We start from the raw sequence: 13,239 nt of genomic DNA on the forward strand, positions 1-13,239 counted from the left end.
CTTGGAGAGTGGGGGCAGAAGTGCTGTTACTGGTGGTGGGGAAAAAATCGTGCCCTGGAGATGTATCTTTTGGACCCTGCCCTGGCCACTTATGTTTTCACAACTACTTAGTAGTAGTATCAAATCTTCCCACCAAGAAATTAGATGTTGCAGTCATTCACATTATACAATAACGACATTTCAAAAATATCACAGTGTCTCTTTAAGTAAATCTGAGCAACTGTTTGTTTATAAGTAACTAAATACAGAGGGAGAAACCTAAAACTGCAGTGTCCCTAGCCACTGCTGACTTGGTATCCATCTGCAATTTCCTCTAAAACAAATCTTAGATTATTATGACTTAAATACAGATGTTTTCATGGCTGTATACATTTAATTTGCATGTTACTGGTCACAAAGCTAAAATATGGGATTTCTCCATTTGCTACGAGGTACTTGGCAACCCTCTCTGCGAAACAAATGAATAAATGAACCCAGTGGTGGTAGTGCCTTTGGATGTTCCATCAGTGTTCTCAACTCACCCAGACTCACAAGAGCCAGATGTATAATCCAGTATGCCGACTAATTAGTTCATAATGAGATGTACAAATGACCCCGCTCTTTGCCGCAAGTGGGACTTGAGATTTGAATTCAGTTCTTGTTCGTAGGCTCCCCACTTTCCCGACTCTATTCCGATCATTCTTCTGTTAATAAGCTCTATTTTCGGCTGCTGATACTGCAGTTTTCTCAGGTACATTCCAGGCCTAGGAGAAACATGCTATTTCATCGCCAAACTTGGATATTTTCCAAATTTCCTTGCTAAAAGTTTATCGCTAGATTTGATCTTTTGTGTGTACTGATGCCTCCATCTCCATTCTTAGGATATCTCCATACAGGCATGCATTGCTTTCACAGATACTGTGGGGATTTTTTGTTTGTTGGTTTTTTGGGTTTTGTTTTGTTTTGTGTGTTTTTTTTTTCTTTTTACAAATTGCAAGTTTGTGGCAACAGTATTGTGAGCAAGTCCATTGATGTTATTTTTCCAAAAGCATTTGCTCACTGTGTATCTCTGTGACAGGTTTTGTAATTCTCATGGCATTTCAAACATTTTCCTTATTAATGTGTTTGTTATAATGATCACTGATGGGTTATTATGACTTGCTGAAAGTTCAAATGACAGCACTTTTTTTTTTTTTGAAGATTTATTTATTTGGGAAAGGGAGGAACAGAGGGAGAGAGAATCTCAAGCAGACTCCCCACTGAGCGCTGGCTGTGGGACTCCATCTAGTGACCCTGAGATCAGGACCTGGGTTGGTTAACCGATTGAGCCACCCAGAAGCCCCCTGAAGACAGTATCTTTAAGGCAATATATTTAAAAAAAAAAAAAGATTTTAAAATTTATTTGACACAAACATGGCGAGAGAGGAAACACAAGCAGGGTAAGTGGGAGAGAGAGAAGCAGGCTTCCCGCCAAGCAGGGAGCCCAGTGTGGGGCTCGATCCCAGGACCCCGGGATCATGACTGGAGCTGAAGGCAGCCGCCCTTTAGGCAATATTTTAAATTATGCACCTTCTTTTAGACATAATGCTATTGCACACTTAATAGATTATAGTATGGCATACACATAATCTTTGTGTGTATTGGAACACCAAAAAATTCGTTTGATTCGCCTTACTACGATTTTCGCTTTATTGCCGCGGTGTGCCTGTACACCTTCTGCATGAACCTGTCCAAGCTCCCTGGCTGTTTCCAGCTTCTAGGCAGAGGCAGACCAGGTAGGTTTTCAGTTATGACCTTGCCTCTCATTTAGGAACTGGTCCCTTTAACATAGCGCTGGAGATGACAAGCAAAGGGCGTTTGGGGTTTTTCAAAGTGCCCCTTACCAAAATGCATACCTCCCTCAGTGGGATAAGACGTTATGTAGCTGAAGGAAAAATCACTGCATGGGTTTCAGGCAGGGCTACAGAGAAAGGAGCAAAACCAAAACCACATCAGCACCAGGAGGAGGTGGGTGCACCCCAAGGGCTGTTTCACCCTCTAATTCTGCCCAGAGAGGACCCCGGGTTCTCCTTGGGTTTGTACTTTCAGGTTGCTGCGGCCTCCTACCTGGCAAGGCCTCCTATCATGAATTAATAAACTGGACATGGGCAGTTTCCCCCTTCACACTTGCGCAGCGTGATAAACTGCAACACGTCAACCTCGGCCACGACGCCCGACCCCCCAAAGCCCCGCCTGCTCTTCCTTTTGCCCATCTCCAAGATGGCGGCGGTCTGCCGCCGCGTCGCGGCCCCGCCCCGCCCCGCCCCGCCCCCGCGCAAGCCGACCCGCCCCTCCTCCCGCCCGCGGGGCCGCGCCGCGCGTTCCCGCCGCCCCTCCCCGCGCGAGCTCCACCCAGGTCGCAGGCAGCGCGGTCGGCGGCGCCTATTTCCCGCCATTGTGCGAAGTGGAGGTTGGGGGCCCGCACGCGCCGCCTGCCCGTGGCCAGCTGCTTCTGGGCTGTCGCCGCCACAGCCGCGGTTCCCTGAGGCGCCGGGAGGCCGGGCGGCTCGCGCCCCGAAGCTCGCCGTGCGTGGGAGGGCGCGGGCGACGAGCGACCGAGCCCCCGAGGAGGAGCCGCGGCGCGGGACGCCGGGCCGCGCGGGCCCCGGCCCGTCGGCGAGATGCCCTGCGGGGAGGATTGGCTCAGCCACCCGCTGGGGATCGTGCAAGGCTTCTTCGGTGAGTGGCGGCGCCGGGGGCGGGCCGGGCGGGCCGCCGAGTTTGCCGAGCTCGGGGCCCGGCCCCGCCGCGCGGCCCCACGCGGGGCTCCCCCGAAGGCTCTCGCGGCCGGCCGGGCCTGCGCGGGCGACGCCGAGGCACCCCGGGGCCGGCGCCGGGGCGGGGGCCCGGGCCGCGGCTTCCCGGCTCGGCCGCAGGTGCCTCCCACCTGCCCGATTCGCGATTCGCGAGCGGCCAAGGTTACGCGGCGAGGAGCCGGGGTCGGCCGTGATTGCCGGCCTCGCTCCTCGCCGTGGCGCACCGGGGACCCGCGCCCCGGGTGCGGCAGTTCGCCGAGGGGTCCTTGAACCCTGGGGACCCGCTGAGTCGGGGCGAGGAAAAGCACTTTGCCTACGGGGAGCCTGCAGGATATTTCAAAACTTCCGGTGTGTGGGGGGAGTGCTCGCTCGCCGCAGAAGTTGGCTCCAACTACTGTATTGCACACATCCTCTCTTGCCGAGATGAGGTTGGGTGTCAGGGCTTAATTTTGCTCTTGGGATGACTTTTCCACCTGCCAGGTGGACGTCGCCTCTCGTGCCAGAGCTAGCGAGAAACGTGGGACCGCTCGGACGAGCTCCTGCGCAGAAAGAGCCGAGAATGCTGCAGACCAGCTTGGTACATTTTAGTTGCCGTTTATTTGTAAATGCTACTTTCCCGTGAAGCGTCCACGGGGGGAGTTTTAGGTTGGCGTGCGGTGAACTGGTCATCTTGGCCCCCTCCCTCCTTACGTTGCACTCAGGAGTGGTGGAGGCAAACCCGGAATCCCTTAGGTTGTAGCACCTGGAGATAACTTGGCGTTGTAGGAGTGGCCTCCGCTCCTGGGAAACGCCGTGGGGGATTGGTGAGTAGGGCTAGTGAGACGCTAAATAGTGTCCAGCAGCCAAATCGGTGGCGTAAAATCCATGTCTTTCTGTAGGAGGGACTCAGCAACTCTTTATTCATTTTCCATATAATTTGAGCTAGTTTAGTTTTCTGGTTTTCTAGGCCGAAACTTAGAAGCAGCAAATTAGGAGGAGGCCTGGATAGGCGTCCGGATTGTAGCCCGTGAACACTGACAAGTGGTAAAGACGAAATCTACAACTATGTGTATATATATTTTTTAAAAGATTAAAAAAAAATCACTATAACCATAGGATGCTTTGAGGAAGGGGCACCTATACCTCCACTAAATTCTACTTCACAGTGAATACTGGAGCCCATAATTAATGTCCAAAACAATGGCCCCAAAATATGGAGTGAAGATTAAACTGCACAGTTGGTGGGTGTAGATGCGTAGGTAATTTTTAGGGAAATTCCATCAAAAGTAAAAAGTTTTGGTGCTTAAGGGCAAAGTTCCAGTTACAGATATTTAGAACATTTATGAGAAATACCCCATGCCTTAGTCTTGACGGATACGTGGGATGATTTTATATTTGATGTAGTTTTGAAGGTGTTTGTCAGATTTTGCATACTAAGTGTGTGTTCCTAAGGGGCACGTTTTATTATAGTGCAGAAAGGGTGTGTTTGGGTATGAAATACTGGCTTTACGGTATTTTGCAAATTTTGTAAATTGTCGTGGGCACCTGGACCTTATTGATAAGTTTCCCCACAGGATGCCTTCTTTTCCCATATAGATTGTGTGTTATAGAGAAGAAAATAATACGCTTTATAGTCATAATTTTTGGGGAGAAGCTGTTCTGAAGTATTTACCTTCACTGTATTTTTTTTAATCACCGTGAATATATTGAAAGCCTTTATGATAACAGCATTACAGGTATGTTTCTGTGAAAAGTAAGTCACAAGGTGTTAAACTTGTAGACTCTCTTCCGTTTTGTAGTAAATTGTTTTAAATTGATTTTCACCCAGATAGAGAAATGTCTCTAGTGGTTTATGAGACCTTTCTTGGCTCCTCCCCTACTCAGCTCTCATCACGGCATTCCCTCTCCTACTTTACCTTCTTTCAGTTCTTTGTTGTGAGTCTTCCCTCTAGGCCCTCTGCATCAGCTGTCTCCTTTGCCTCATGCCCACTTCGTTCCACTTGTACATTCCTGGCTAACTCTTTTCTTTTGGGAACATAAGTTAGGTATTCCCTGCTTCGATTACTATAGGATCCTATGTGTCCTGGAAAGTAACATGTGTTAATCTAAAAAATAAAACTGCCAGTTACTTTAACAGTAAAAATGGGTTTATTAGGAAATATCAGAAAAACTGCAGTTCGGGACATGCAAGCTGTGCAAACCGTAGACAAGTCCCACAAACAAAGGAGAGGAACTTTATTTTACAGATGAGGACATTGGGATGGATTATTTTGAAGAAAAGCCCATTGGAGAAAAGCAGGAGTTGAGGGTGATGTCGGTTCCTCAGTGGCTGAGTTGTAAGGCCAGTAGATTTCCTGTAGGAGATGCGATGTACAGCTCTCCCTGTTGGTGCCTGTATTTGATTCTTTCCTGTTGCAGAGACTTCTTATTAGGGGTGTGTAAATGACAGTTCTTATAATTGACATTGGGTGGTACAGCTCCCCTTTTCAGCCTCTTCTAGCTCCTTTACTTATTTTTCTTAATTAATTTTTTAAAAAGATTTATTTTCCAGAAAAAGAGAGGGTGTATGTGTGAGCAGGCAGACTCCCCATTTAGGAAGGAGCCTGATGCAGGACTCAATCCCAGGACCCCGGGATCATGATCTGACCCGAAGGCAGATCTTAATGACTGAGCCGCTCAGGTGTCCCTTCTTAATTTTTTTTTTTTTTAAGATTTTATTTATTTATTTGACAGAGAGAGATCACAAGTAGACAGAGAGGCAGGCGGGGCGGGGGGAGAGCAGGCTCCCTGCTGAGCAGAGAACCCAACCACGGATTCCATCCCAGGACCCCAGGATTATGACCTGAGCCAAAAGCAGATGCTTAGCCACCTGAGCCACCCAAGCGCCACCCAGGTCCACTTTAGTGAGGTTTCCTTTTATTAATTTTCACATACGTAAAGTAAGTTGTTGAAGAACTTGTTTCCTGGTTCCTTTGCTACGTTTTTTACTCAGGGAGTTGAGGGCCTGTATCTGACTTATTCACCAATATATCCTCATTGCCTGGAATACACCTTGTACGTTAAAAAATGCTCAATGAATATGTGCTGAATAGAGGCAGTGAAAAGACTGATTAATCAATCAAATGTGAACTGGGATGGTACTGTGACCACAAGTCTCAGACTTAGGACGGTCCTGGTGGAACTCCTCTTCTCAGAGGATTCAAGATCCTACCAGGTTTGAGTTCCTTCCCATGCAAGTCCTAATTCTTTCTTCTTCATTCAGATAGGAAACTTTGAAATTCAGTGAGTGGCCAGTCATAACTACAGGGATCATAATTCATTTTTGTGATACAATCTGTATTTTGATTTTGTATCTGCCATATTACAGTTGTTCATATGTACATTTTTTTCCTGTAAGCATTCATAAAATATCTTTAATGTTTCCCTCAGAGTTTCTTTTTTTTTTTTTTTTAAAGATTTTATTTATTTATTTGACAGACAGAGATCACAAGTAGGCAGAGAGGTAGGCAGAGAGAGAGAGAGAGGAGGATGCAGGCTCCCCGCAGAGCAGAGAGCCCGATGTGGGGCTCGATCCCAGGACCCTGGGATCATGACCTGAGCTGAAGGCAGAGGCTTTAACCCACTAAGCCACCCAGGCGCCCCTCCCTCAGAGTTTCTAAAAGATCTTATGTACAGGACATTGAGATCCAAAGGTTTAAATTATGATTTAGAAATACTTTGGTTCAGCCTATCTTTGTTGGTCTCTGTTATGTGCATAGTGCTAATGGCTTAGTCCCTACAGTGACTGTTCATTTAGTGATCCATATCAAATCACTTCCTTTAAACAAAGGCAGGAATTGTAATTTAAAAAAAAGGTTCTATTTACTTTTCTTTCTTTTAATATTTAAAATAAATTTTCTTTACTTGAATTAATGACTTCTGTTAATTTTGGACAAAGCAGGATTGCATATGGACTCTGATTTCTTTCACTATTTTCTTTTTAGATTGTTGGTTCAGTCAAGATCATTATTACTGGTTACATTCAAGGTACTTTGTATCTAACAGACTAGCTCATGCAAAAAGCAGTGGTTTGCGGAGGAGGATAGGGAGAAGTATTTGATCACTAGTATTCTATTTATTTATTTTATTTTTTAAAGATTTACTTGAGAGAGAGGTAGAGAAACAGAGAGTGTAAGCTGGGGGAGAGGGGCAGAGAGAGAGTCCCCAAGCAGACTCATCACCAAGCACAAAGCCTGGCGCAGGGGCTTGATTCCAGGATGGGAAATCACAACCTGAGCCGAAACAATGAGTCAGATGCTCAACTGACTGCACCACCCAGGTGCCCCTTTATCACTATCATTTTAGAGAATTTAAAGCAATAATAAAATCGACTGAAAGTAAGTCTGCTTTTTTATTGTCACCATGATTCTAGATAATTCATCACCTTTTGTTTGTATCCACCTTAGATCTCTCCTATCGTCCTGATCTTGGTAGGCCACTGAAAAAAGGCATTTGTTAAAAGGCTGTAGAACCCAGAGATAGGGAGGGCATCTTGGCATCCCAAGAGCAGAGTCAGGAACTGGAAAGATAGCAGGAATCTAAGCAACTCTTATCAGTTTTTCTTCCTTAGGCCACATTCATCTCTGTACATGAATTTAATTACCTCAACTCCACAACTCCCAAATTCACTTGCTCTCAGTTCCACACTAGGTAGCATCTTTGTCTTAATCCCAGATGCTAGGGCTAGAGAATCTGATTGGCCCGGCATGGAGTCAGGAGTCCACCCATGCACCAACAGCTATGGCCAGGGCACAGAGTCTTGTAGGACAGTCCTGACTACTGAGGCCCACACTTCAACAGTGGGGCAAGTTCCCTGAGAAGTACCTGGGGCAAAAAGTACAAATATGTATATATGCATTTCGAGGTTATTAAATAATACCTTGCACATGGTTATAAAAAAAATCACAATGGTATTAAGTGATCAGTAAAAGAATGCTCTTTCCCCACAGAGGTGACCACTTTTGTTTCTGCTTTTAGTGCCTTTATTTATTTTTAAGATTTTATTTATTTTAAACAGCATGAGCATGAATGGGAAGGACAAAGGGAGAGAATCTGAAGCAGACTCAGAGCTGAGTGCAGAGCCCTATGTCGGGCTCCATCTCAAGGCCCTGATAATCACGACTGGAGCCAAAACCAAGAGTTGAATGCTTAACCAAATGGGCCACCCAGGCACCCCCTTTGTGTAAAGTAAAATAAAAAATAAATAATAAAAATAAAAAATATTTTTTTTATTGAGATATAACTCACATAACATGAAATTAACCATTTAGAAATGTACAATTCACTATCATTTCTGTCACCCCCAAAAGAAATCCTGTGCCAGTGAGCCAATCACTCCCAATTGCTCCTTCTTCCATTCTCTGGTAATCAGTCTACCTCTGTTTAATATTTACCTAGTCTGGACATTTATGTAAATGGAATAATACTATGGACTTCTGTGTCTGGCTTTTCACTTAGCACAAGATTTTCAAAGTTCAACCATGCAGTAGCGTATATCATCACTTCATTCCTTTTTATGATTGAAAATAATATTCCATTGAGTGGATGTACCACATCTTCTTTATCCGTTCATTGATGAATTGCCCTTGGTTGTTTCCACTTCTTGGTTATTGTGAATAGTGCTGCTGTAAACATCCGTGTGCAAATTTTTGTGTGAATGTATGTTTTAAGTCCTCTTGGTAATATACCTAGGAATGGGCTTGCTGGGTCATAAGGTAATTTTATGTTTAATTCTTTGAGGAACTGCCAAACTATTGTCCCAAGTGGCTGTAGCATTTTAAATTTTCATCAGTAATTTGTGAGGTTTCCACTTTCTTATATCTAACACTTGTTATTTTCTGCTGTTTTGTTTGTTATAGGCATCCTAGTGGGTGTGAAGTGGTAACTCCTTGATTAACGTTTCCCTACTGACTAATGATAATAGCCTTTTCAATATGCATGTTGGTCATTTGTATATCTTTCGAGAAATGTGTATTCAAATCCTTTAGGTTTTTGTCTTTATTGTTGAGATATGACTTTTTAAAATATTCTGCATACTAGACTTGTCAGATATATATTATTTGCAAATGTTTGTTACCATTTTTTGGATTGTCTTCACTTGGTAGTGTCTTTTGATGTAAGTTTTAATTTTTTTGTACATAATATACTATAATTTATGTAAAGGACAGAAAGCAACAGAAAAGCTTTCATAACATTTTACTTGTATAAGTTTTAAATTTTGACAAAGTCATATCCAGTTTATCTCTTTTCCCTTTGTTGGCCAAATCTAAGAACCCATGGTCTAATGCCAGGTCATAAAAATTTATACTTGTGTTCTAAGAGTTTTGTGGCTTGAGCTCTTAGATTTAGATCTTTGATTCATTTTGGATTAGTTTTTAATATAAGGTATGAGGTAGGGATCCAGATTCATTCTTTTGCATGTGGATAGTTAGTTGTCCCAGTATCATTTGGTTTTGGTTTATTTTTTACATTTACCAGTTTATTATACAGGATATGATGAACTATACAGATGAACAGCCAGATGAAGAGGGACATAGGGTGAGATTTGGATGGTACCTCTCGCTTCTGTCTCCAGGGAACATGTTAGCTACCTCCCAGCAGGGAATGCATTCACCAACCTGGAAGCTCTTGCACTATTTGTCAAAAAGACCTCTCTCCCCAGTGAATGGTTTTGCCACGTTTGTCAAAAAAACCACTGGATCATAGATGTATAGCTTTACTGAACTTTCAATTCCATCTATTGGTCTATATGTTTATCCTTATGCTAGTACCATGTTGTCTTAATTACTGTAGCTTTGCAGTAAGTTTTAAAATCAAGAAATGTGAGCTTTTCAACTTTGTTCTTTTTTGATACAGTTTTAGCTCTTCAGAGTCCTTCCCATTTCCATAAAAATTTAGAATCAAATCGCCCATTTCTGCAAAAAGTGACAGCATTTTGGTAGAAATTGCATTGAATCTGTAGTGCTTTTAGTTCTTTTGATAATAGAGATAATTAAGATTATAGACTCTAGAACTAGACTGTTTAATCAGGACCATATTTGGCTCCCTGGATCATTTTTTAAAGATACTTCCCTTTTTACTACAGAATTATTTTCAGTAATAATCAGTAAATAGAGCCATATACAATGCTTAGGGTATTCCACATTTCAAAATGGTTCTGGCATTGCTTTTATCACCTTCCTCTGTCCCCTGCTCCCCCATTTTTGAGTATTTTTTTGTTTGGTATCACTGGATGTTGTTTCATGTTGGTGGGTACCACACAGGAGATTTGAAAATTTTTGTGTTAATTGTATAATGAATTCTTTGAACAAAAATAACTTCCCAAGTTCTTGCAGTACAAAAAGGAAATAATTGTCTGATAATTAATAAGTGAATTCTAACAGAACAGGCAACTGCAAAAGACATAAGTGAGGCAGTTATCAAATCATGCCCCTGATGTTTGTGTATTTTCTTGATTCATTCTTTAGTTACAAAGCAAGTAACTGAGAAGAATACATTTCAGTATTAAATCTATGATTCAAATTTAGTGAAATAGTTCATGTATGAGCTAAAATCTGCACTTATTATACCTCTTATTTCACACTTAAAAAAAAAAAAGATTTATTTATTTATTTACAGGAAGAGATCACAAGTAGGCAGAGAGGCAGGGGGAGAGAGAGGGAAAGGAAAACACAGGCTCCCCACTGAGCAGAGAGCCTGATGTGGGGCTTGATCCCAGGACACTGGGATCATGATCTGAACTGAAGGCAGAGGCTTTAACCCACTGAGCTACCCAGGTGCCCTCACACTGTTTTATATATTAAACACTACTGAACACTCCCAAGTTACCTCATAGAAGATAGAATTGAATGATTCAAGTTTTGTTCCTTCATTTTTGTAATCACTGTGTTGTTTATTTAAAATCTGTCATATGCATGTGGGACTGTAGATTGCCACGCAGGGGTTGGGGGATGCTTATTACCCCCTAAGCAACTTTGGACTGTTCTGGACCATTTAAGATTTACTGTCCAAGCAAAGGCACTTAGCTGAGTTTTTGCTGGGAAGAACTGATGTCTTGAAAATATTAAATCTTTCTATCCACGAATGTGGAATATTTCCCCATTTATGTGGTTCCTGAATTTCTTTCTCAGAATTTTATAGTTTTCCTTATACAGATCTTGTACATATTTTGTTAGATTTATACACAAGAATTTCATTTTGGGGGATGCTAATGTGAATGGTATGTGTTTTTAATTTCAAACTCTACATGTTCACTGATAGCATGTAGGAATATGATTGACTCATGTGCATTAACCTTGCATTTTGCAATCTTGCTATAATTGCTTATTAGTTCCGGGAGGTTTTTTTGTGGATTCCCTTTGGGTTTTCTATGTAGAAACATCTCATCTGTGAACACTTTTATTTTTTTCTTCTCTCTCAGTATACCTTTTATTTCCTTTTTTTGTCTTACTGCATTAATTTGACTTCTAGTAGTGTCGAAAAGGAGTGGTGAGAGGGACATCCTTGCCTTTTTCCTATCTTAGTGGGAAGCTGTTGGTTTTTCACTTATTTTTAATTCTTCGATTGCTTTCCTTTTGAATGTAAAGGCATATTCTAAAATTACTTCTTCTATCCAGCAACTTTAGATCCTATTTCAGGGTTTCTGTTTCATAAGATGAGAAAATTAGTATCTCTACGACCTTCTATTACTTCTGTCTCATTCGTGTCAGTCATTGTGCATTACTAGTTTACAATACTTTAGTGCTTTATCTTATCATATTATAAAGGTCAAAAACCAGTGAATAACATTTACGTTATTATGATGGTGTAATTGCTTTCCCTGCAGGCCCGGCTAGTGTGTTTGGACCAGTAGGGAAGGAAGTCCAATCCTGTCATTAAATTATTTTGCTTTAAGGACAGTGTTTCAAGAATCAAGGCCAAATGGTTTCTCTTACACTCTAGAGTTTACTATCAAGCCATAACTTATAATTTTTCATCATAAAATAGGTTTTATACTTTATTAAATACCTATTTTCCTGTCCCCGAGAGGGTTATATTTTTTCTTTTAATTTTTTTTTTAAGGTTTTTTTTTTTTTTTTTTTTTTTGATGGGAAGAGAGTGTGCACATGTGAGCATGGGCTGGGGAGCAGCAGGTGGAGGGAGAGGAAGGAGCAGGCTCCCCGCTGAGAAGGGAGCCCAATACCTGGCTTGATCTCAGAACCCTGAGATCATGACCCAAGCTGAAGGCAGACATTTAACCCACTGAAGCATTTAGGTGCCCCTTTTCTTTAATCTTTCAATGTCCTAGGTTACACTCAAAGATAATAGACTGTTTTTGTATTGGGATAAGTACCGCTTGGTCTAATTTTTCTTTTTTTTTTGAATACTCCATTGGATTCAGTTAACAGTTTATGTAGGATTTTTGCATCTTTATCTTTTGTGAACTTTGCTTCAAAATGCAAAATTATCTGGACTTGGGACTTCATGGAATCGAGAGGAAGAATCAGCAGTTTTTTTCCCTTTCATATCGATATTAAACATACGATGTTCTTTGACCAAGTTGTGGTAACAATATGAACTCTGCCAGTCTTGGCCTTTTTTGGCAGCTTATATTCTTTCAAAATTTATCCATTTCTGGGTGCCCGGGTGGCTTAGTTGGTTAAGCATCTGCCTTCAGCTTGGGTCATGATCCCAAAGTCCTGGGATCAGGTCCTATATCCCCATATGGAGCTCCCTCCTCAGCAGGGAGTCTGCTCCCCCCACACACACACCCCGTGGGCCCGCTCTCTCTTACAAAACTAAATAAATAAATAAAAATCTTCTAAAAAATTTATCCATTTCACCTGAATTTTCAAATATATTTTTAATTCATAATATTTCACACAGTTTTTTAATATTTCTGTTATCTATATAACATTTCCCCTTTTTTCATTTTGTTCTTGTATAGTTATTTGTTTCTTTTAGTATTGTATTCTGTCTTCTGCTTTTACTTATTTGTACAGTTCTTTCTTTTGGATCTTCTTTGTTTTTCTTCTGAACAGTCTTGCCAAAAAATTTGTCCATCTTAATATTAATGATTTTTATTAGTATTTTTGTTCTCCACTTCATTGATGTTTGTCCTTAACTCTGTTATTTTTCTTATTCTCTGAATTTGCTCTATTTTCTTTTTCTAGCCTCTTCTACACATCCTCCCCCCACCACCCCCGCCAAGATTTTATTTATTTATTTGACAGAGACACAGCGAGAGAGGGAACATGGTCGGGGGAGTAGGAGAGGGAGAAGCAGGCCTCCCACAGAGTACGGAGCCCAATGTGGGGCTTGATCCCAGAATGCTGGGATCATGACCTGAGCCGAAGGCAGCCCACTCAACGACTGAGCCACCCAGGTGCCCCCTTTTTCAACTCAGCTTAAACTGAAGCTCACCCATTTCCACTCTTTCTTGGTACTTGATAAATTGTATTTGAATCTA

General features: G+C 42.1%; 1 protein-coding gene across 2 annotated transcripts in view; it reads left to right on the top strand.

The window, feature by feature from the left end:
- Positions 1-2,355: 2,355 nt before the first annotated feature.
- Positions 2,356-13,239, top strand: part of MCMBP (minichromosome maintenance complex binding protein) — a 48,533-nt gene continuing 37,649 nt past the window's right edge. Inside the window, exon 1 of one of the 2 annotated variants that reach the window (XM_059173031.1) lies at positions 2,356-2,697. In XM_059173031.1, the coding sequence (XP_059029014.1) occupies positions 2,640-2,697 (58 nt within the window). In that variant the 5' untranslated portion in view covers positions 2,356-2,639. The remainder of the gene's footprint in view (positions 2,698-13,239) is intronic. The other variant, XM_059173032.1, reaches the window with a different exon arrangement.

Source organism: Mustela lutreola, chromosome 4 (assembly GCF_030435805.1).
Source record: "Mustela lutreola isolate mMusLut2 chromosome 4, mMusLut2.pri, whole genome shotgun sequence".
Taxonomy (NCBI): Eukaryota; Metazoa; Chordata; class Mammalia; order Carnivora; family Mustelidae; genus Mustela; species Mustela lutreola.